At 47.8% G+C, this 24,937-nt stretch overlaps 1 protein-coding gene across 1 annotated transcript in view; it reads left to right on the plus strand.

The window, feature by feature from the left end:
- HEPACAM (hepatic and glial cell adhesion molecule) overlaps positions 1 to 24,937 on the plus strand; it is a 329,463-nt gene that overhangs the window by 119,271 nt on the left and 185,255 nt on the right. The window contains exon 3 of the mRNA XM_069224517.1: positions 1,060 to 1,341. Coding sequence (XP_069080618.1) covers positions 1,060 to 1,341 — 282 coding nt within the window. The remainder of the gene's footprint in view (positions 1 to 1,059; positions 1,342 to 24,937) is intronic.

Here is a 24,937-nt window from a genome sequence, read left to right on the forward strand (position 1 = left end):
ATTGCAGACCCCGAGGTCATTCTTGGAAAAGGATTACTTTAGAGCACTTGCGTTTTTTTAAATAATGCGCTTTCTAGAGGCTGGAAGACTGTCTCGAGACTTTCCTTAGCACTAAGAAGGCTCCTTTTTAGGCTAAATAGATATGGGACCTAGAGTAGATTCTATTATGGGTAACGCAAGTAACTTGTAAATATATGTGCCTCAGAAGTGAACAGGATCAGAGAGATATAGTCAAACCTCCAAGTACTTGTGTGCAACCCATTTGCTGTCTGTAATGCTGCATAGAGGGGGAGGCGTGTCTTAAGAATTCCTACATGTAGTGTCTACCCATTGTCCAGCTTTGACAGCACAGGGGCTTGACTCACTTGTTAAAATCATTTTGAGGGACGAGGTGTTAGATTGCTCAGATCACCTTGAGCTCACACAGTGTCATTTTTTCCAAAGTGTTTAAATGTGTTTGTTGATTTAATTCCTGGTCCAAGAAGAAGCCTAGATATCTGGTGCATTCCATAGTTCATCACGCAGATTGTGTAGCTAGGTTTGTACCAGGACAGCGTAGTGTGTGACAGTTTAAGAGAGTGCTCTATTTTGAATGAGTTTAAAATGAAGCGGTGTAATGCCACACTGAAATATATGTTGGCAACAGATTAGGAAGCTGTTTTAATGTTTTTGAGGAGTAGATTTTCAGAAAAAGCCGAGCATGATCGTCATAAAAGTGGTAAACGATTTTGAATGTTTCAGGGAACAGCCATGTGAGTCCATCTATTGAATGAAGAAGATGGGAGAAAGAATGCAACTCTTTGGGATGCCTTGTCTGAGCGCTGCAGGAATGGAGGGAACGGTTTTAGTAACTAATAAAGGCCGATTGATTTCTGATTGATAAGATAAAATCAGCATCTATTCGTTTATTGTCTATTGATCATTCATTACTTTTTTATTCTGCATGGCGAGCAAAAATAGGGTTAGGAAATGAAAATCAATTGTCACAGTTGATTATGGATAAGTTCAAGTACATCAACAATAAGTTCAAGACGCAACTGTTTTCTGTTCTTGCCCTAGTCCCAGTATCCAAGCCGCAGGTTGTTCTTGCAGCGTCTACAGTGCTCGAACTCAGCGAGTTCTTCAGCATGAACTGTACACACGAGAATGGCACAAAGCCTACCTACACCTGGATGAAAGATGGCAAGCCCCTCAGCAATGACTCTAGGATGCTAATGTCACACGATCAGAAAGTGCTAACCATCACTCGGATCCTTATGTCTGATGACGACATCTACAGCTGTTTGGTACAAAACCCAATTAGCACTGGTCAAAGTGCTCCAAAAAGGTTAACTGTGTACGGTAAGTGGAGATGTAGTGAGCATGCCCTTTCTGTATTTCAGTTTATTTTGTTGAAAGTCTGGTGGTAATTTTGGTGGTTCCTGTATCAATTCTATCTTTGTCAAGTGCCCCTCTCCCCGATGCATGGAGAGAAGAGGTGGTATTTCCAATTTTTAAAAAGGGTGCCAGGTATGACCCAAGTAATTATAGACCTACTAGCCTTTTCAACATCTTGCTGAAGGTGTTTTGCAACCAGGTTTTGGCAAAACTCCAGGCGTGGATGTCCTTTCACCATTCCAGGCCGGGTTCAGATCCAGATTAGGAACTGTGGACCAAATATTCACGTTTTTGTTGATACTTTGGGAGATTTTAAAGGACCACCTTCATGTTGCCTTCACTGATCTGAGAGCAGCATTTGATCTGGTTCCCTGAGCTAGTCTCTGGAACACTCTCAGGTCAATTGGTGCACCTCCAACCCTGGTAGGGAGCTTGGAGAGGTTACACGAGTACAACTTTGCCCAACCGCACTGGGATAAGGATGGGGCACTAACGGAGAGGATCAGCATCACACGGGGTGCATCAGGGCTACGTAATTGCACCAACACTATTTTCTCTCTGTAGGAATGGCACGTTTATTTACCTCCATGATTATATTATTGTATTAATGATGCTCCTAAACTTGGTGTTGTCCCCGTACCAGGCCTGCTGTCCGCTGACGACATGCTCCTGATCTCCAGAACACCAGTGCGGATTCAGTAATGGTTAAACACATTCCATGAGTTCTTTAGTAACAGGGTGTGAGAAAGTCATCCTTTTAGCCTGGTCACCCCATTTTATATGATTGATATTGGTGATAACTGACCGTGACTGTACCCTGGGCTCTGCTACCCAGGCCCAGGGCCAGTGCTCTGATTAAAAAGGCATATGGTACTGTGTATTATTACAATTGGCAATGACAGACCCCTGTGAGTCCCTAGTAGAGGGCGAGGGGGATTCAAACTACCTATAAGTCCCTGGTATATAATAGGGCAGGAAGATTTAGAGGCCCAGCAGATATTCTGTACTGGAGTGGGCACTGCTAAGTTGTTTGCTGTCATTTTTAAGGGATTCAAACTACCTATAAGTCCCTGGTATATAATAGGGCAGGAAGATTTAGAGGCCCAGCAGATATTCTGTACTGGAGTGGGCACTGCTAAGTTGTTTGCTGTCATTTTTAAGGGCAACCCTTCTTTTTAGACTGTCTTTAAAAAGTAAAATGTGTGCAAATTCCACTTTGGAATTAAAGATACTTCCAAAGTTGTAAACTACCTTATATTTACATATAAGTCACCAGAAAGATCTCCCCTAGGTGCTCAGGGGTGGGGTGTCATATAACTATGAGAAGGGACATAGTAAAAGATATTTTATATGCCATTGCGAGGGACAAACTGCCAGTTTTACTTTTTCTCATTGTAGATACTTAGCCCCATAGGCTAATAGTTTAATATTTCATATAGGTATTCATATTGCTGCGCAGGAGCTAAATGTGTCATTCAAGGACTCAAAAGATTGGTAATGATAAATACAGCAATTTGCCACTGTTGAATTTATCATAACTAATACAGAAAAACATTATAATACTTTCTCTTCTGTGAGCCAAAATCCAGCCTTTTAGGGGCCTCTCCTGATTGGTCAGCCTTACCAGGAATAGTCAAGCTGCTTTGATGAGGTGATATGTGGCCTGCATACAGCAGAGGTTATCTTAAGGGGAGATCTGCAGCTGCAGCTGCAGCTAGGTAAATCACACTTGGCTTCAAAGAGAGCAGGACAGCTAAGAGTGCCAGCCCAGCCTATCCCTCCTTCTGTACCCCTTAGCCAGACAGCAGGCCTAGGAAAGGAATTTGCAGAGGATCTGAAGGGGGAATGTTAGTGACGATGACCCACAGCAGTGGGTTGGTTTAACCAGGTCTTATTCTCTTGGAGAGAAATCCTCCATCTTGGATTTTAAAGTGCAGTGCTTTGTGGGACAAGAAAATGCCACACTTTGGAGGAAGCTGCCATGCTTTTGAGTGGCACCCTGTATCTCATTGGACAGGGATGCTCTCCTGCTTATCCCTCCAGATCACTGAATACATATGTGAGAGCAGCATAGCAACTCAGATCTGCTGCCTGAGACCACAAGGAGAAGAATGACTGCCCTGCTGGAACCCTGGTCTGCACCCCAAAGGATTGCACTCTGAAGGACTGCTCCTGTTGCACACTGGAACTACAGACCTAAGGACTTTGCCTTGGTTATAAAAGCATTAATGAGTAGACCCTTCCCTGCACCAACTTCCACCAGACGTCCCCAGCTTGCAGTGCCTCCAGTGGACTTTTAAGGATTTGGCATGGTGAATTGTGAAAATTGTGGTCCCAAACATCGAAGAACGATCCCAGACCTGCTAGGCCCTTGAATTTGTGTTTTAGACACTGTGAGACACAAAGGAGAACTTCTGGAAGGAGATGCGGAAGTTTGAATCAGCTTTTGGAAAAAGTTCCATCAGTTGACTGACCCAACCCAAAAACTAGAGTTAAGCCGTCTACCTTCAACCGCGACCCGGCCTGAATTTTAGGTTCATCTTACTGAAAGCATCAGAGCTCCAGACTTCCAGGATTTGACCGGGCCTCACAAAAAGGCAATCCAATGATCTCACATCGAAATCGGCTTGCTGGATTGGACCGCATGACCTTGGGAGAAAATCTTCCAGGAAAGTTTCTAAGTCTAAAGGTGAAAATTTGAACGAGGCCTCCTGCTCAGTGTATCCGAGCAGGTCTCCATCGCAGTCAGCCTCAAATTGTGACCTGGTCCTGGTCTAGTGCAGTCAAATGGCCTCAGTTGGCATTATTGGCTTTTAAGCACTAAAAAGCAGTTTTTTGGTGTCATTTTATAGATAAAACATTTCCTATTGTTATAAATTGGTGTGGAATTTTTATCGTGCGTTACGTCTTACTTATTTACTGTATTGGTGTATTTGGATGCTTTGCATACCTGTTTCCTAAGTTAAGCCCGCCTGTTTGTTGCCAGTTACCAGGGGTTGAGCCAGGGGCTAATGGGTTGAGACCTTGACTGGACCATGCATGTGTTGGTGGCCTTATTGCTAATAGTAGGTGCATACTTACCCCTACTAGTAATCCACCTTCCAATACAGGGGGTTTGAGATTAACATAAAGAAAACCAAATGTATGACCCTAAGATTGCATAGAACCTTTTGCAGAAACCTAACATTAGAATCTGAGGTACTCGAGGAAGTCAAACACTTCGATTACCTCAGCAGAAGGTTCAGTATCTCTATGACATGGTAATCCCACATCGAAAAGGCCAGGGGTATTCTATTACACAAATCTGCTGCCATTCAAAGGATGCACAGGGATTCCACCCAGAGAGTGGTCTCTCCAGTAGAGGAGGTCTGTAAGGTCATGGTGCAATCAGCAGCACTTTATGGGTTTTAGGTTTGGGGCACTGGTCCTTTGGATACTGTCACAGTTAGGGAAAACCATGTTATAAGGTCCTTATGGTCCCTCCCCCAATCTATGTCACTTGTCCCTCTTTAATCTGACTTAGTTCTAAAGTGAAGTAGTGATCTAGAGAGCCTTGGTATATTGTTTTAACTATGGTCATGCCCTGAGATCGAATCGCACAGGCAAGGCCTTCGCAAACGTATCCTTTTGGAGAAGCACATGACTGTTCCTTGGCTAGCTCATATTAAAAAATGGTTCTTTAGTCCGAGTTCCGAAAACCTGTGGACCAATCCCTCTGCCATCAGCTCCTCAAAAAAGCCTCTTGTGAAGAAAGTATTTTGGGGTCATATTAAAAGTGAGTACATACGGAAAGTTGATAGTGACAGCCTTACTCAAAGGGATCTCTCTATTTAACCCTCCCCTCAGTTTGAACCTTATCTTGATGAGGTTTTTGCTCAGGGGGCAACAATGCTTTTTATCAAATTTAGGGTTGGCACATTTGCAATGAAAAGTTACTCGCACAGATGGAAGAAGTTGACAAGCAATCATGTTCCATATGACTGGGTAGGGTGGAGACCATAGAACATATCTTGTTTTGCTTTCCACTGTATTTTTCATGATGGGCAAAATGTCTTAAACCCTATTGCCGGAGTCTGAGTGTAGGAAAGTACCATCTTGCCTGGCATGTTACCCCCATATTTCACTGTATGTATGTTGTTTTAGTCTATGTGTCACGGGGACCCTGCTAGCCAGGACCCCAGTGCTCATAAGTATGTGCCCTGTATGTGTTCCCTATGTGATGCCTAACTGTCTCACTGAGGCTCTGCTAACCAGAACCTCAGTGGTTATGCTCTCTCTGCTTTCCAAATTTGTCACTAACAGGCTAGTGACTAAATTTACCAATTCACATTGGCATAATGGTACACCCATATAATTCCCTTGTATATGGTACTGAGGTAACCAGGGTATTGGGGTTCCAGGAGATCCCGATGGGCTGCAGCATTTCTTTTGCCACCCATAGGGAGCTCTGACAATTCTTACACAGGCCTGCCACTGCAGCCTGCGTGAAATAACGTCCACGTTATTTCACAGCCATTTATCACTTGTAGGAGGCCGGCCTGGCTTGTAGTGGGTACCAAGGGGTACTTACACTCTGTACAAGGTCCAGTTATCCCTTATTAGTGTAGAAGAGGTGTTTCTAGCAGCTTAGGCTGATAGAAGGTAGCTATAGCAGAGCAGCTTAGGCTGAACTAGGAGACACGCAAAGCTCCTACTATACCACTGGTGTCATATGCACAATATCACAAGAAAACACAATACACAGATATACTAAAAATAAAGGTACTTTATTTTTATGACAATATGCCAAAAGTATCTCAGTGAGTACCCTCAGTATGAGGATGCCAAATATACACAAGATATATGTACACAATACCAAAAATATGCAGTAATAGCAAAAGGAAGTAATGCAAGCAATGTAAAGTTACAGTAGATTGCAATAGGAGCACATAGGTATAGGGGCAACACAAACCATATACTCCAAAAGTGGAATGTGAACCACGAATGGACCCCAAACCTATGTGAGCTTGTAGAGGGTCGCTGGGACTGTAAGAAAACAGTGAGGGTTAGAAAAATAGCCCACCCCAAGACCCTGAAAAGTAGATGTAAAGTGCACCTAAAACCCCCAGAAGGCACAAAAGTCGTGATAGGGGGTTTCTGCAAGGAAGACCAACACCAACAAAGCAACAACAGTGGATTTCCGGACTTGAGTACCTGTGAAACAAGAGGACCAAAGTCCAAGAGTCGCGACAATGTCGAGAGTGGGCAGATGCCCAGGAAATGCCAGCTGAGGGTGCAAAGAAGCTGCCAACGGATGGTAGAAGCTGTAGATTCTGCAAAAACGAAGAGGGCTAGAAACTTCCCCTTTAGAGGATGGATGTCCCACATTGTGAAGAAGCTTGCAGAGGTATTCCCATGCAGAAAGGCCACAAACAAGCCTTGCTAGCTGCAAGGGTGGCGGTTAGGGTTTTTGGATGCTGCTGTGGCCCAGGAGGCACCAGGATGTCGCCACTTGGATGAGGAGACAGAGGGGGCGCCCAGCAAGTCAGGGAGTCCTCACAGAAGCAGGCAGCACCCGCAGAAGTACTGGAACAGGCACTTGGAAGAGGAGTGAACCGGAATCCACCCAAAGACACAAAAGGGAGTCCCACGATGCCGGAAGACAACTCAGAAGGTTGTGCACTGCAGGTTGGAGTGTCGGGGACCCAGGCTTAGCTGTGCACGAAGGAAATCCTGGAAGAGTGCACAGAAGTCGGAGCAGCTGCAAATCACGCGGTACCCAGCAATGCAGTCTAGCTTGGGGAGGCAAGGACTTACCTCCACCAAACTTGGACTGAAGAGTCACTGGACTGTGGTAGTCACTTGGACAGAGTTGCAGAGTTCCAGGGACCACGCTCGTTGTGCTGAGAGGGGACCCAGGGGACCGGTGATGCAGTCGTTTGTTGCCTGCGGTTGCAGGGGGAAGATTCCGTCATCCCACGGGAGATTTCTTTAGAGCTCCTGGTGCAGAAAGGAGGCAGGCTACCCCCAGAGCATGCACCGCCAGGAAACAGTCGAGAAGGCGGCAGGATCAGCGATACAAGGTTGCAGTATTTGTCTTTGCTACTTTGTTGCGGTTTTGCAGGCGTCCTGAGCAGTCAGCGGTCGATCCTTTGGCAGAAGGTGAAGAGAGAGATGCAGAGGAACTCTGGTGAGCTCTTGCATTCGGTATCTGAAGAATTCCCCAAAGCAGAGACCCTAAATAGCCAGAAAAGGAGGTTTGGCTACCTAGGAAGGAGGATAGGCTAGTAACAGAGGTAAGAGCCTATCAGAAGGAGTCTCTGAAGTCAACTGATGGCACTGGCCACTCAGAGAAGTCCAGTGTGCCAGCAACACCTCTGTTTCCAAGATGGCAGGGGTCTGGAGCACTCTGGAGGAGCTCTTGGCACCTCCCCTTGGAGGTGCAGGTCAGGGGAGTGGTCACTCTCCTTTCCTTTGTCCAGTTTCACACCAGAGCAGGGCTGGGGGATCCCTGAACCAGTGTAGACTGGCTTATGCAGAGATGGGCACCATCTGTGCCCATCAAAGCATTTCCAGAGGCTGGGGGAGGCTACTCCTCCACAGCCCTGACACCTTTTTCCAAAGGGAGAGGGTGTAACACCCTCTCTCTGAGGAAGTCCTTTGTTTTGCCTTCCTGGACCAGGCCTGCCTGGACCCCAGGAGGGCAGAAACCTGTCTGAGGGGTTGGTAGCAGCAGCAGCTGCAGTGAAACCCCGGGAAAGGTAGTTTGGCAGTACCCGGGTCTGTGCTAGAGACTCGTGGGATCATGAAATTGTCTTCCCAAGCAATTCCATGATCTTAGACATGTTACATGGCCATGTTCGGAGTTACCATTGTGACGCTATACATAGGTAGTGACCTATGTATAGTGCACGCGTGAAATGGTGTCCCCGCACTCACAAAGTCTGGGGAATTTGCCCTAAACGATGTGGGGGCACCTTGGCTAGTGCCAGGGTGCCCACACACTAAGTAACTTAGCACCCAACCTTCACCAGGTGAAGGTTAGACATATAGGTGACTTATAAGTTACTTAAGTGCAGTGGTAAATGGCTTTGAAATAACGTGGACGTTATTTCACTCAGGCTGCAGTGGCAGGCCTGTGTAAGAATTGTCAGAGCTCCCTATGGGTGGCAAAAGAAATGCTGCAGCCCATAGGGATCTCCTGGAACCCCAATACCATGGGTACCTCAGTACCATATACTAGGGAATTATAAGGGTGTTCCAGTATGCCAATGTGAATTGGTGAAATTGGTCACTAGCCTGTTAGTGACAATTTGGAAAGCAGAGAGAGAGCATAACCACTGAGGTTCTGGTTAGCAGAGCCTCAGTGAGACAGTTAGTCATCACACAGGGAACACATACTCGGCACACTTATGAGCACTGGGGCCCTGGCTGGCAGGGTCCCCGTGACACATACACTAAAATAACATATATACAGTGAAATATGGGGGTAACATGCCAGGCAAGATGGTACTTTCCTACACAACCCCCCCCCCCCCAAACGAAGGACAATAAGACTAGCCATGACCTGATGAGTCTTCATTGTCTAAGTGGAAATATCTGGGGAGACCATCTGCATTGGAGTGGGTACTCCCAGGTCTATGTTCCACTGTATAGTCCATTCCCTGTAGAGATATGGACCACCTCAACAATTTAGGGTTTTCACCTTTCATTTGTTTAGGCAAAGTAGAGGTTTGTGGTCTGTCTGAACAATGAAGTGAGTGCCAAACAGGTATGGCCTCAACTTCTTCAGTGTACAGACCACAGCAAAGGCCTCCATCTCTATGGCAGACCAACGCTTTTCTCTAGGGCTCAACCTCCTGCTGATAAAAGCAACAGGTTGATCCTGGCCCTCAGAATTGAGTTGTGATAAGACTGCCCCTTCCCCTAATTCAGATGCATCAGTTTGAGGAATGAGGGGCATATTTATACTCCGTTTGCGCCGAATTAGCGTCGTTTTTTTCGACGCAAATTCGGCGCAAAACTAACGCCATATTTATACTTTGGCGTTAGACGCATCTAGCGCCAAAGTATGGGCAAATAGCGTCATTTTTTTGCGTGAACTCCTTCCTTGCGTTAATGAGATGCAAGGAAGGCGTTCCCGTCTAAAAAAATGACGGCGACGCAAATGCGTGGTATTTATACTCCCGGGCAAAAATCACGCCCGGGAGTGGTCGGGTAAAAAAACCCCGCATTTGCGCCACTTTTTAACGCCTGGGTCAGGGTAGGCGTTAAGGGGCCTGTGGGCTCAAAATGAGCCCACAGGTGCCCTCCCCTGCCCCCAGGGACCCCCCCTGCCACCCTTGCCCACCCTAGGAGGACACCCAAGGATGGAGGGACCCATCCCAGGGACATTCAGGTAAGTTCAGGTAAGTATACATTTTTTAAAAAATTTTTTTTTTGTGTGGCATAGGGGGGCCTTATTTGTGCCCCCCTACATGCCACTATGCCCAATGACCATGCCCAGGGGACATAAGTCCCCTGGGCATGGCCATTGGGCAAGGGGGCATGACTCCTGTCTTTACTAAGACAGGAGTCATGTAAATGGCGTCTGGGCGTCGTTAAAAATGGCGCAAATCGGGTTAAGACGATTTTTTAGCGTCAACCTGACTTGCGCCATTTTAAGACGCCCTAACGCCATTTTTCCCAACGCCGGCGCTGCCTGGTGTACGTGTTTTTTTTCCACGCACACCAGGCAGCGCCGGTCTGCTTGCGCCGGCTAACGCCATTCAATAAATACGGCGCCCGCATGGCGCTTCAGAATGGCGTTAGCCGGCGCAAAATATTTTGACGCTAAACTGCGTTAGCGCAGTTTAGCGTCAAAAAGTATAAATACGGGCCTGAATGTTTTTGGAGTAACATGGGCTTTTTAAAACAGGTGCAGTGCACATGGCCTGTTTCAGCTCCTCAAAAGCTTTCTGACAGCTAGCTGTCCACAATATCTTTTTAGGCATTTTCTTGGAAGTGAGATCATTAAGTGGGGCTGCAATGGAGCCATAGTTCTTAATGGACCTCCTGTAATACCCAGTGAGGCCTAAGAAGGCTCTCACCTGGGTCTGAGTTGTAGGGGGAACCCAATCCATGATTGCTTGGATTTTCCCCTGAAGTGGTGCAATCTGTTCTTCACCAACCAGGTGTCCCAGATAAACCACTTGCCCCTGCCCTATCTGGCACTTTGAAGCCTTGATAGTGAGGCCTGCCATCTGCAGGGCCTCCAAAACTTTCCACAGGTGGGACAGGTGATCATCCCAGGTGGATCTAAAGACAGCTATATCATCTAGATATGCTGCACTAAACACCTCCAACCCTTGCAGGACTGTATTCACCAACCTCTGAAAAGTGGCAGGTGCGTTTTTCAAACCAAAGGGCATTACTGTGAATTGGTAGTGACCTCTAATAGTCGAAAATGCAGTTTTTGCTTTAGCATCGTCTGATAACTTGATCTGCCAATACCCTGCAGTCAAATCAAAAGTGCTTAGATACTTGGCAGATGCCAGTGTATCTATTAGCTCATCTGCCCCCCTGGGTATAGGGTGAGCATCAGTTTTTGTTACCTGGTTGAGACCTCTGTAATCTACACAAAACCTAATTTCCCTTTTTCCATCTTTGGAGTGAGGCTTTGGTACAAGCACCACTGGAGAGGCCCATGGGCTTTCAGAATGTTCAACCACTCCTAGTTCAAGTATTTTCTGAACTTCTTGTTTTATGCAGTCCCTGACATGGTCAGGCTGCCTATAGATCTTACTTTTGACAGGCATGCTGGATCCAGTATGTATAGTGTGCTCACACCAAGAAGTGGTGCCTGGCACAGTAGAAAAGAGTTCAGAAAACTGACCTAGGAGATATATGCAGTTATCTTTCTGCTCAGCAGTAAGACAGTCTGCCAAAAACAAAACCTTCCACTAGAGCATCCTGTTCTGTGGAAGAGAAGAGATCAGGGAGAGGGTCACTCTCTTCTTCCTGTCCTTCATCTGTTGCCATGAGCAGGGTGAGATCCGCCCTGTCAGTAGGGTTTAAGGCGATTGACATGGAGCACCCAAAGGGTACTCCTGGCAGTGCCCAGGTCAACCAAATAGGTGACCTCTCCCTTCTTTTCAACAATGAGATGGGGTCCACTCCATTTGTCTTGGAGTGCTCTTGGGGCCACAGGCTCTAATACCCACACCTTCTGTCCTGGTTGGTACTGAATCAGAACAGCCTTCTGGTCATGCCATTGCTTTTGGAGCTCTTAGCTGGCCTGAAGGTTTTTACTGGCCTTTTTCATGTACTCAGCCATTCTGGATCTTAGGCCAAGTACATAGTCCACTATGGCCCTCATTCTGACCCTGGCGGTCTTTGACCGCCAGGGCGGAGGACCGCGGGAGCACCGCCGACAAGCCGGCGGTGCTTCAATGGGGATTCCGACCGCGGCGGTAAAGCCGCGGTCGGACCGGCACCACTGGCGGGGTCCCGCCAGTGTACCGCGGCCCCATTGAATCCTCCGCGGCGGCGCAGCTTGCTGCACCGCCGCGGGGATTCTGACCCCCCCTACCGCCATCCAGATCCCGGCGGTCGGACCGCCGAGATCCGGATGGCGGTAGGGGGGGTCGCGGGGCCCCTGGGGGCCCCTGCAGTGCCCATGCCACTGGCATGGGCATTGCAGGGGCCCCCGTAAGAGGGCCCCTAAATGTATTTCACTGTCTGCTGCGCAGACAGTGAAATACGCGACGGGTGCAACTGCACCCGTCGCACAGCTTCCACTCCGCCGGCTCGATTCCGAGCCGGCTTCATCGTGGAAGCCTCTTTCCCGCTGGGCTGGCTGGCGGTCTGAAGGAGACCGCCCGCCAGCCCAGCGGGAAAGTCAGAATTACCGCCGCGGTCTTTCGACCGCGGAACGGTAACCTGACGGCGGGACTTTGGCGGGCGGCCTCCGCCGCCCGCCAAGGTCAGAATGAGGGCCTATGTCTTGCTTCAGAGCTTTTAAAGGTTGTTCCCAACCCTCCTTTACAAGTGTTAGGGGACCTCTTACAGGGTGTCCAAATAGGAGTTCAAAGGGGCTGAAGCCCACTCCTTTCTGGGGTACCTCCCTGTAAGCAAAAAGGAGGCAAGGTAACAGGACATCCCATCTCCTCCTGAGTTTTTCAGGGAGTCCATTATCATTCCTTTGAGAGTTTTATTAAACATCTCTACCAGTCCATTTGTTTGTGGATGACAAGGTGTGGTGAATTTGTATGTTACACCACATTCCTTCCACATGGCCCTTAAGTATGCAGACATAAAGTTGCTACCCCTGTCTGATACAACCTCTTTTGGGAAACCCACCCTGGAAAAGATTCCCCGGAGGGCTTTTGCTACTGCAGGAGCTGTAGTGGTCCTTAGAGGAATTGCTTCAGGATATCTTGTGGCATGGTCCACTACCACCAAGATAAACCTATTGCCTGAAGCAGTAGGAGGGTCAAGGGGGCCAACTATGTCAACCCCTACCCATTCAAAGGGAACCCCAACCACAGGCAGTGGAATAAGGGGAGTCTTTGGAGTGCCACCAGTCTTGCCACTGGCTTGGCAGGTCACACAGGACTTACACAAGTCGTTTGTGTCCTCTGACATCGTAGGCCAGTGAAACAGAGGGACAAGCCTTTCCCATGTTTTAATCTGACCCAAATGTCCAGCCAAAGGAATGTCATGTGCCAGAGTTAGGAGGAACTCTCTGTACTGCAGGGGAATGACCAATCTCCTGGCTGCTCCAGGTTTTGGATCCCTTGCCTCTGTGTACAAGAGGTTGTCCTCCCAGTAAACTCTATGTGAGTCACTGACATCCCCATTTTGCTGTTTGACAGCTTGCTGTCTTAGACCCTCTAATGTGGGACAGGTTTGCTGTGCCACACTCAGCTCCCCCCTGGCAGGCCCCCCTCCACCCAAAAGCTCAGCAGTGTCTGCTGCCAGCTCCTCTGGTGAAGGTTTGCACAGGGGGGAAATTCTTCTTCCTCAGAAGTAGAATCATCTGTAGAGGGAGGGATAGTGGGTAGGGATTTACCCTTACTAACCCTAGCTTTAGGGAGCACTTGGTCCATTCTTCCAGGATCCAAGTCACCCTGTCCTTTTTGCTTTTTGGCCTGAGCCCTTGTCAAAGCAAAAATATGCCCAGGAATGCCCAGCATTGCTGCATGAGCCTCCAACTACACTTCTGCCCAAGCTTATATCTCTAAATCGTTCCCTAGTAGACAGTCTACAGGTAAATCTGAGGCAACCACAACTTTCTTTGGACCAGTAACCCCCCCCCCCCCCAGTTGAGATTCACAACAACCATGGGGTGGCTAAGAGTGTTGTTATGAGCGTCTTTCACTTGGTACTGGTGACCAAGTAGGTGTTGTTCAGGGTGTACCAGTTTCTCTATTACCATGGTAACACTGGCACCTGTGTTCCTGTAGGCCTGAACCTCAACACCATTGATTAGGGAAAGTTGCTTGTACTTATCCATATTAAGGGGACAAGCAACCAAGGTGGCCAAATCAATGGCACCTTCAGAGACTAGCACAGCCGCTGTGGTCTCCCTAACAAGACCAACCCCAACTAAATTACCAAAAGTGAGCCCAGCTACTCCCTTGGATTGGCTATTAGTAGGTTTGCTCCCACCACCACTGCTATTACTAGGGGCCCTAGAGGTTGCAATAGGGGTTGTGGTAGTGGGAGGCTTGGTGCTTTTCTTTGGACAACTGGCATCAGTCGTCCAATGGCCTTTTACTTTACATAAATAGCACCATGGTTTCTTTACTTGATTAGAAGAGGATTTGGACCCACCACCCCCACCAGAGTGTTTTTGTGGGCCTGGTGAAGACTCATTTTTAGATTTGTCCCCACCCTTGTCTGAAGACTTACCATCCTTCTTCTTGCCATCCTTGTCACCCCCTGTATGAACTTTTCTGTTTACTCTTGTTCTGTCCCATTTGTCTGCCTTCTTTCCCAATTCTGGGGGAGAGGTCAGATCTGAGTCCACTAGATATTGGTGTAACAAATCAGACACACAGTTATTCAGAATATGCTCTCTCAGGATTAGATTGTAAAGTCTTTCATAGTCAGAAACTTTACTGCCATGTAACCACCCCTCCAAGGCCTTCACTGAATAGTCAACAAAGTCTACCCAGTCTTGTGAGGACTCTTTTCTGGTTTCTCTGAACTTAATCCTGTATTGGTTAAGCCAAATCAATCCAAGAGTGCATTCTTTAAAACTGTAAAATTATTGGCATCACTTTCCTTCACAGTAAGGAGCCTATCCCTACCCTTTCCACTTCAAGATAGCCATAGGATAGCATCCCACTGCCTTTGAGGGACCCCTGTACCATACAGGCCCTCTCAAGTGCAGCAAACCACTTGTTAATGTCATCCCCCTCCTTGTAAGGGGGGACTATCTTGTGCAGATTCCTGGAATCATGCTCTCTAACAGGATTATTATCAGGAATACTGATGCTGCCACCATTGGGTCCAAACCTCAATCTCTGTCTCTCCTTCTCCAGGTCCAGGGATTCCCTATGGAAGGTCTGCTGTTGCTGTTTAAGATTCAGTCTGGTCTCTTCAACCCTCAACCTTCTGAGTTCCCTTTCTAACAAGTTATCCTCAGGGTGGGTGGGTTGGGAATGCTTGGACACAGAAGAGTAATTGGAAACAACAGAGGGGGATCTGTCCCTAACTGACTGAACCCTAGTAACTTGGCCTCCAGGAATAAAGACTCCTCTACTGTGATGGGAACCTCCATTACTACCAACATTACTGGGTGTCCTGCTAAGGGGAAGATCTGGTTCAGAGCCCTCCCCACCTCCCTCAAGGAGATCCCCTGAGTCAGAATGGGAACCTTCTATTAACCTCTCGTTTGATATGACTGCTTAGGACTCATCATTCACAATAAGCATGTTATGAGAAACTCTTTTGTAGGGTTCTTTCCCATCACTAAAACTCTTTCTAGCAGAGACTCCTTAGGCTCTTGTAATTCAAATTGTCATAAGTAATATTGACCATTTTAAGAGGCATCACACAGGGAACACATACAGGGCACATACTTATGAGCACTGGGGCACTGCCTGACAGGGTCCCATTGACACATAGACTAAAACAACAAATATACAGTGAAATATGGCGGTAACATGCCAGGCAAGATGGCACTTTCCTACACAACCCCCCCCCCCAAACGAAGGACAATAAGACTAGCCATGACCTGATGAGTCTTCATTGTCTAATTGGAAATACCTGGAGAGTCCATCTACATTGGAGTGGGTACTCCCAGGTCTATGTTCCACTGTATAGTCCATTCCCTGTAGAGATATGGACCACCTCAACAATTTAGGGTTTTCACCTTTCATTTGTTTTATCCAAAGTACAGGTTTGTGGTCTGTCTGAACAATGAAGTGAGTGCCAAACAGGCATGGCCTCAACTTCTTCAGCGCCCAGACCACAGCAAATTTTCAGAAACTTTACTGCCATGTAACCACCCCTCCAAGGCCTTCACTGAACAGTCAACAAAGTCTACCCAGTCTTGTGAGGACTCTTTTCTGGTTTCTCTGAACTTAATCCTGTATTGGTTAAGCCAAATCCATCCAAGAGTGCATCCTTCAAAACTGCAAAATTATTGGCATCACTTTCCTTCACAGTAAGGAGCCTATCCCTACCCTTTCCATTGAAAGATAGCCATAGGATAGCAGCCCACTGCCTTTGAGGGACCCCCTGTACCATACAGGCCCTCTCAAGTGCAGCAAACCAATTGTTAATGTCATCCCCCTCCTTGTAAGGGGGAATTATCTTGTGCAGATTCCTAGAATCATGCTCTTTCACAGGATTGCTATCAGGAATACTGCTGCTGCCACCATGGGGTCCAAACCCCAACCTCTGTCTCTCTTTTTCTAAGTCTAGGGATTCCCTGTCTAGAGCCAGCTGTTGCTGTTTAAGCTTCAGCCTCCACTCTCAACTTATTGAGTTCCCTTTCTAACATCTTGTCATCAGGGTGGGTGGGTTGGGAATGTTTTGACACAGAAGAAAGATTTGAATGAGCATAGGGAGACCTGTCCCTAACAGTTGGCACCCTAGCAACCTGGCCTCCAGGAACAAAAACATCCCTACTGTGATGGGAGCTTCTATTACTACCAGCATTGCTAGGTGGACTGCTAAGGGGCAGATTAAGAAGGGAACCCTGTAACACTCTCTCAAGGGGCTCCCATGAGTCAGATAGTGAGCTATCTATCAACTTTTCAGATGAGGTGCCAACCTGGGCCTTATCATTCTCAATAGGCATATTAGACAGTAACTCTCTAGTAGGGTTCTTAACTACCACTAAACCTCTATCAATGCAGAGACTCCTTAGGCTCTTAAAGTTGAGGTGGTCATAAGTTGTACTGACCAAATTAAGAGGGGTTCCTACACTAGACATGATAGAAAAAGGTTTAGAGACAGATAAAGGATAGAAAAAGTTTCAGGACTTTTTAAGGAACAAGAAAAAAAACTTTTTCTACTATTTGAAAACTTTTTTGAATGTTTTAGGAGTACGTTTCAGCACTTAGCAGATAGTGTAAAAGAAGAAAAGCAAAACTTTTTGGTTAGGTGTACATACACTGAACTTGCTTTGTATATTTTTCTCTTATGAAAAGTACAAAATGACAAAGTGGTAAGTAGTTGCAAGTACTTATCCCACCGCTGCACAACCAATGTAGGAGGCTGGCCTGGCTTGTAGTGGGTACCAAGGGGTACTTACACTCTGTACCAGGTCCAGTTATCCCTTATTAGTGTAGAAGAGGTGTTTCTAGCAGCTTAGGCTGATAGAAGGTAGCTATAGCAGAGCAGCATAGGCTGAACTAGGAGACATGCAAAGCTCTTACTATACCACTGGTGTCATATGCACAATATCATAAGAAAACACAATACACAGATATACTAAAAATAAAGGTACTTTATTTTTATGACAATATGCCAAAAGTATCTCAGTGAGTACCCTCAGTATGAGGATGCCAAATATACACAAGATATATGTACACAATACCAAAAATATGCAGTAATAGCAAAAGGAAGTAATGCAAGCAATGTAAAGTTACAGTAGATTGCAATAGGAGCACATAGGTATAGGGGCAACACAAACCATATACTCCAAAAGTGGAATGCGAACCACGAATGGACCCCAAACCTATGTGAGCTTGTAGAGGGTCGCTGGGAGTGTAAGAAAACAGTGAGGGTTAGAAAAATAGCCCACCCCAAGACCCTGAAAAGTAGGTGTAAAGTGCACGTATAACCCCCAGAAGGCACAGAAGTCGTGACAGGGGGTTCCTGCAAGGAAAACCAACACCAGCAAAGCAACAACAGTGGATTTCCGGACCTCAGTACCTGAGAAACAAGGGGACCAAGTCCAAGAGTTGCGACAATGTCGAGAGTGGGCAGATGCCCAGGAAATGCCAGCTGAGGGTGCAAAGAAGCTGCCACTGGATGGTAGAAGCTGTGGATTCTGCAAGAACGAAGAGGGCTAGAAACTTCCCCTTTGGAGGATGGATGTCCCAGGTCGTGAAGAAGCTTGCAGAGGTGTTCCCACGCAGAAAGGCTGCAAACAAGCCTTGCTAGCTGCAAGGGTCGCGGTTAGAGTTTTTGGATGCTGCTGTGGCCCAGGAGGGACTAGGATGTCACCACTTGGATGAGGAGACAGAGGGGGCGCCCAGCAAGTCGGGGAGCCCTCATAGAAGCAGGCAGCACCCGCAGAAGTACCGGAACAGGCACTTGGAAGAGGAGTGAACCAGATGTAGGAGGCTGGACTGGCTTGTAGTGGGTACCAAGGGGTACTTACACCTTGCACCAGGTCCAGTTATCCCTTATTAGTGTAGAAGAGGTGTTTCTAGCAGCTTAGGCTGATAGAAGGTAGCTATAGCAGAGCAGCATAGGCTGAACTAGGAGACATGCAAAGCTCCTACTATACCACTGGTGTCATATGCACAATATCATAAGAAAACACAATACACAGATATACTAAAAATAAAGGTACTTTATTTTTATGACAATATGCCAAAAGTATCTCAGTGAGTACCCTCAGTATGAGGATGCCAAATATACACAAGATATATGTACACAATACCAAAAATATGCAGTAATAGCAAAAGGAAGTAATGCAAGCAATGTAAAGTTACAGTAGATTGCAATAGGAGCACATAGGTATAGGGGCAACACAAACCATATACTCCAAAAGTGGAATGCGAACCACGAATGGACCCCAAACCTATGTGAGCTTGTAGAGGGTCGCTGGGAGTGTAAGAAAACAGTGAGGGTTAGAAAAATAGCCCACCCCAAGACCATGAAAAGTAGGTGTAAAGTGCACGTATAACCCCCAGAAGGCACAGAAGTCGTGACAGGGGGTTCCTGCAAGGAAAACCAACACCAGCAAAGCAACAACAGTGGATTTCCGGACCTCAGTACCTGAGAAACAAGGGGACCAAGTCCAAGAGTTGCGACAATGTCGAGAGTGGGCAGATGCCCAGGAAATGCCAGCTGAGGGTGCAAAGAAGCTGCCACTGGATGGTAGAAGCTGTGGATTCTGCAAGAACGAAGAGGGCTAGAAACTTCCCCTTTGGAGGATGGATGTCCCAGGTCGTGAAGAAGCTTGCAGAGGTGTTCCGACGCAGAAAGGCTGCAAACAAGCCTTGCTAGCTGCAAGGGTCGCGGTTAGAGTTTTTGGATGCTGCTGTGGCCCAGGAGGGACTAGGATGTCACCACTTGGATGAGGAGACAGAGGGGGCGCCCAGCAAGTCGGGGAGCCCTCATAGAAGCAGGCAGCACCCGCAGAAGTACCGGAACAGGCACTTGGAAGAGGAGTGAACCAGATGTAGGAGGCTGGACTGGCTTGTAGTGGGTACCAAGGGGTACTTACACCTTGCACCAGGCCCAGGTATCCCTTATTAGTGTAGAGGGGTGTCTAGCAGCTTAGGCTGATAGAAAAGGTAGCTTAGCAGAGCAGCTTAGGCTGAACTAGGAGACGAGTGAAGCTCCTACAGTACCACTAGTGTCATATGCACAATATCATAAGAAAACACAATACACAGATATACTAAAAATAAAGGTACTTTATTTTTATGACAATATGCCAAAGTATCTCAGTGAGTACCCTCAGTATGAGGATAGCAAATATACACAAGGTATATGCACACAATACCAAAATATGCAGTAATAGCAATAGAAAATAGTGCAAACAATGTATAGTCACAATAGAATGCAATGGGGGCACATAGGGATAGGGGCAACACAAACCATATACTCTAGAAGTGGAATGCGAACCACGAATGGATCTCAAACCTATGTGACTTTGTAGAGGGTCGCTGGGACTGTAAGAAAACAGTGAGGGTTAGAAAAATAGCCCACCCCAAGACCCTGAAAAGTGGGTGCAAAGTGCACCTAAGTTCCCCAGAGAGCACAGAAGTCGTGATAGGGGAATTCTGCAAGGAAGACCAACACCAGCAATGCAACAACAATGGATTTCCTGACGAGAGAACCTGTGGAACAAGGGGACCAAGTCCAAAAGTCACGAGCAAGTCGGGAGTGGGCAGATGCCCAGGAAATGACAGCTGTGGGTGCAAAGAAGCTGCCACCAGATGGTAGAAGCTGTGGATTCTGCAAGAACGACAAGGGCTAGAAACTTCCCCTTTGGAGGATGGATGTCCCACGTCGTGAAGAGTCGTGCAGAGGTGTTTCCGTGCAGTAAGACCGCAAACAAGCCTTGCTAGCTGCAAGGGTCGTGTTTAGGGTTTTTGGATGCTGCTGTGGCCCAGGAGGGACCAGGATATCGCCAATTGCGTGAGGGGACAGAGGGGGCACCCATCAAGACAAGGAGCCCTCTCAGAAGCAAGCAGCACCCGCAGAAGTGCCGGAACAGGCACTACAAATTGGAGTGAACCGGAGCTCACCCAAAGTCACAAAAGAGGGTTCCACGACGCCGGAGGACAACTCAGGAGGTCGTGCACTGCAGGTTAGAGTGCCGGGGACCCAGGCTTGGCTGTGCACAAAGGAAATCCTGGAAGAGTGCACAGGAGCCGGAGTAGCTGCAAAACACGCGGTTCCCAGCAATGCAGTCTAGCTTGGGGAGGCAAGGACTTACCTCCACCAGACTTGGACTGAAGAGTCACTGGACTGTGGGAGTCACTTGGACAGAGTTGCTGAGTTCAAGGGACCTCGCTCGTTGTGCTGAGAGGAGACCCAGAGGTCCGGTGATGCAGTTCTTTGGTGCCTGCGGTTGCAGGGGGAAGATTCCGTCGACTCACGGGAGATTTCTTCGGAGCTTCTAGCGCAGAGAGGAGGCAGACTACCCCCACAGCATGGACCACCAGGAAACAGTTGTGAAAGCCAGCAGGATGAAGCGATACAAGGTTGCAGTAGTCGTCTTTGCTACTTTGTTGCGGTTTTGCAGGCATCCTGAGCAGTCAGCGGTCGATCCTTTGGCAGAAGGTGAAGAGGGAGATGCAGAGGAACTCTGGTAAACTCTTGCATTCGTTATCTGAAGAATTCCCCAAAGCAGAGACCCTAAATAGCCAGAAAAGGAGGTTTGGCTACCTAGGAAGGAGGATAGGCTAGTAAGAAAGGTAAGAGCCTATCAGAAGGAGTCACTGATGTCACCTGCTGGCACTGGCCACTCAGAGCAGTCCAGTGTGCCAGCAACACCTCTGTTTCCAAGATGGCAGAGGTCTGGGGCACACTGGAGGAGCTCTGGACACCTCCCCTGGGAGGTGCAGGTCAGGGGAGTGGTCACTCCCCTTTCCTTTGTCCAGTTTCGCGTCAGAGCAGGGCTGGGGGATCCCTAAACCGGTGTAGACTGGCTTATGCAGAGATGGGCAGCATCTGTGCCCATCAAAGCATTTCCAGAGGCTGGCGGAGGCTACTCCTCCCCAGCCATCACACCTATTTCCAAAGGGAGAGGGTGTCACACCCTCTCTCAGAGGAACTCCTTTGTTCTGCCTTCCTGGGCCAGGGCTGCCTGGAACCCAGGGGGGCAGAAACCTGTCTGAGAGGTTGGCAGCAGCAGCAGCTGCAGTGGAGACACTGGAAAGGCAGTTTGGCAGTACCCGGGTTCTGTGCTAGAGACCCGGAGGATCATGGAATTGTCTCCCCATTGCCAGAATGGCATTGGGGTGACAATTCCATGATCTTAGACATGTTACATGGCCATGTTCAGAGTTACCATTGTGACGCTATACATAGGTAGTGACCTATGTATAGTGCACCCGTGAAACTGTGTCCCCACACTCAAAGTCCGGGGAATTTACCCTGAACAATGTGGGGGCACCTTGGCTAGTGCCAGGGTGCCCACACACTAAGTAACTTTGCACCCAACCTTCCCCAGGTGAAGGTTAGACATATAGGTGACTTATAAGTTACTTAAGTGCAGTGGTAAATGGCTGTGAAATAACGTGGACGTTATTTCACTCAGGCTGCACTGGCAGGCCTGTGTAAGAATAGTCAGATCTCCCTATGGGTGGCAAAAGAAATGCTGCAGCCCATAGGGATCTCCTGGAACCCCAATACCCTAGGTACCTCAGTGCCATATACTAGGGAATTATAAGGGTGTTCCAGTATGCCAATGTGAATTGGTGAAATTGGTCACTAGGCTGTTAGTGACAATTTGGAAAGCAGAGAGAGCATAACCACTGAGGTTCTGGTTAGCAGAGCTTCAGTGAGACAGTTAGTCATCACACAGGGAACACATACAGGGCACACTTAGGAGCACTGGGGCCCTGCCTGGCAGGGTCCCAGTGACACATAGACTAAAACAACATATATACAGTGAAGCATGGGGGTAACATGCCAGGCAAGATGGTACTTTCCTACAGGCTCCCCCTACAACTCAAACCCAGGTTAGGCCTCAAAGGGTACTATAGGAGATTCATCAAGAATTATGGCCCCATAGCAGCCCCTCTTAATGATCTCATTAGTAAAAAGATGCCTAAAAAGGTATTATGGACAGCTAACTGTCAAAAAGCTTTTGGTGAGCTCAAACAGGCCATGTGCTCTGCACCAGTCCTAAAAAGCCCTTGCTACTCCAAACAATTCATAGTCCAGACTGATGCTTCTGAATTAGGGGTTGGGGCAGTGCTATCACAGCTGAATACTGAGGGCCATAATCAACCTGTTGCTTTTATCAGCAGGAGATTGACCCCTAGAGAAAAGCGTTGGTCTGCCATACCCCTCAGACAGGATTCGGGCCTCCTGGGGTCCAGGCAGAACAAAGGATTTCCTCTGAGAGAGGGTGTTACTTCCTCTCCCTTTGGAAATAGGTGTGAAGGGCTGGGGAGGAGTAGCCTTCCCCAGCCTCTGGAAATGCTTTGATGGGCACAGATGGTGACCATCTCTGCATAAGCCAGTCTACACCGGTTCAGGGATCCCCCAGCCCTGCTCTGGTGCAAAACTGGACAAAGCAAAGGGAAGTGACCACTCCCCTCACCAGTACCTCCCAGGGGAGGTGCCCAGAGCTCCTCCAGTTTGTCCCAGACCTCTGCCATCTTGGAAACAGAGGTGTTGGGGGCATACTGGACTGCTCTGAGTGGCCAGTGCCAGCAGGTGACGTCAGAGATCCCCTCTGATAGGCTCTTACCTTTCTTGGTAGCCAATCCTCCTTTCTTGGTAGCCAAACTTCCTTTTCTGGCTATTTAGGGTCTCTGCTTTGGGGAGTCCTTCAGATAACGAATGCAAGAGCTCACCAGAGTTCCTCTGCATCTCCCTCTTTGACTTTTACCAAGGATCGACCGCTGACTGCTCCAGGACGCCTGCAAAACCGCAATAAAGTAGCAAGACGGCTACCAGCAACATTGTAGCGCCTAATCCTGCCGGCTTTCTCGAATGTTTCCAGGTGGTGCATGCTCTGGGTGTCACCTGCCTTCACCCTGCACCAGAAGCTCCGAAGAAATCTCCAGTGGGTCGACGGAATCTTCCCCATGCTAACGCAGGCACCAAAAGACTCCAACACTGGTCCTCTGGGTCCCCTCTCATCCTGACGAGCGTGGTCCCTGGAACTCAGCAACTCTGTCCAAGTGACTCCCACAGTCCAGTGACTCTTCAGTCCAAGTTTGGTGGAGGTAAGTCCTTACCACACCACGCTAGACTGCATTGCTGGGTACTGCGTGTTTTGCAGCTGTTCCGGCTCTTGTGCACTCTTCCAGGATTTCCTTCATGCACAGCCAAGCCTGGGTCCCCTGCACTCCTTCCTGCAGTGCACATCCTTCTGAGTGGTCCTCCGGCGTCGTGGGACTTCCTTTTGTGACTTTGCATGGACTCAGGTTCACTTTCCTTCCAAGTGCCTGTTGAGGTACTTTTGCGGGTGCTGCCTGCTTCTGTGAGGGTTCCCTCAGTTGCTGGGCACACCCTCTGTCTTCTCCTCCAAGTGGCGACATCCTGGTCCCTCCTGGGCCACAGCAGCACCCAAAAACCTCTACCGCTACCTTTGCAGCTAGCAAAGCTTGTTTGCGGTCTTTCTGTGTGGGAATACCTCTGCAAGCTTCATTGCGACGTGGGACATCCATCCTCCAAAGGGGAAGTTCCTAGTCCTCTTCTTTTTTGCAGAACTCCAATCTTCTTACAACAGGTGGCAGCTTCCTTGCACCCTCAGCTGGCATTTCCTGGGCTCCTGCCCACTCTCGACACTGTTGCGACTATTGGACTTGATCCCCTTGTCCTACAGGTACTCAGGTCTGGAAATCCACTGTTGTTGCATTGCTGGTGTTTGTTCTTCCTGCAGAATCCCCCTATCACGACTTCTGTGCTCTCTGGAGGTAGTAGGTGCACTTTATACCTACCTTTCAGGGTCTTGGGGTGGGCTATTTTTCTAACCCTCACTGTTTTCTTACAGTCCCAGCGACCCTTTACAAGCTCACATATGTTTGGGGTCCATTCATGGTTTGCATTCCACTTTTGGAGTATATGGTTTGTGTTGCCCCTATACCTATGTGCTCCTATTGCAATCTATTGTAATTCTACACTATTTGCATTACTTTTCTTGCTATTACTTACCTAATTTTAGTTTGTGTACATATATCTTGTATATATAACTTATCATCATACTGAGGGTACTCACTGAGATACTTTTGGCATATTGTCATAAAAATAAAGTACCTTTATTTTTAGTAACTCTGTGTATTGTGTTTTCTTATGATATTGTGCATATGACACCAGTGGTATAGTAGGAGCTTTACATGTCTCCTAGTTCATCCTAAGCTGCTTTGCCATAGCTACCTTATATCAGCCTAAGCTGCGAGAAACACCTTGTCTACACTAATAAGGGATAACTGGACCTGGCACAAGGTGTAAGTACCTCTGGTACCCACTACACGCCAGGCCAGCCTCCTACAGGTATCTTGGAGACGCTGACTGTTTTCTTACAGTCCCAGCGACCCTCTACAAGCTCCCATAGGTCTGGGGTCCATTCGTGATTCGCATTCCACTTTTGGAGTATATGGTTTGTGTTGCCCCTAGACCTATGTTTGCCGATTGCATCCTATTGTAATTCTACATTGTTTGCACTACTTTTCTGACTGTTACTTACCTGTTTTGGGTTTGTGTACATATAACTTGT

The sequence above is a fragment of the Pleurodeles waltl genome, chromosome 3_1 (genome assembly GCF_031143425.1).
Source record: "Pleurodeles waltl isolate 20211129_DDA chromosome 3_1, aPleWal1.hap1.20221129, whole genome shotgun sequence".
NCBI classification, from domain to species: domain Eukaryota; kingdom Metazoa; phylum Chordata; class Amphibia; order Caudata; family Salamandridae; genus Pleurodeles; species Pleurodeles waltl.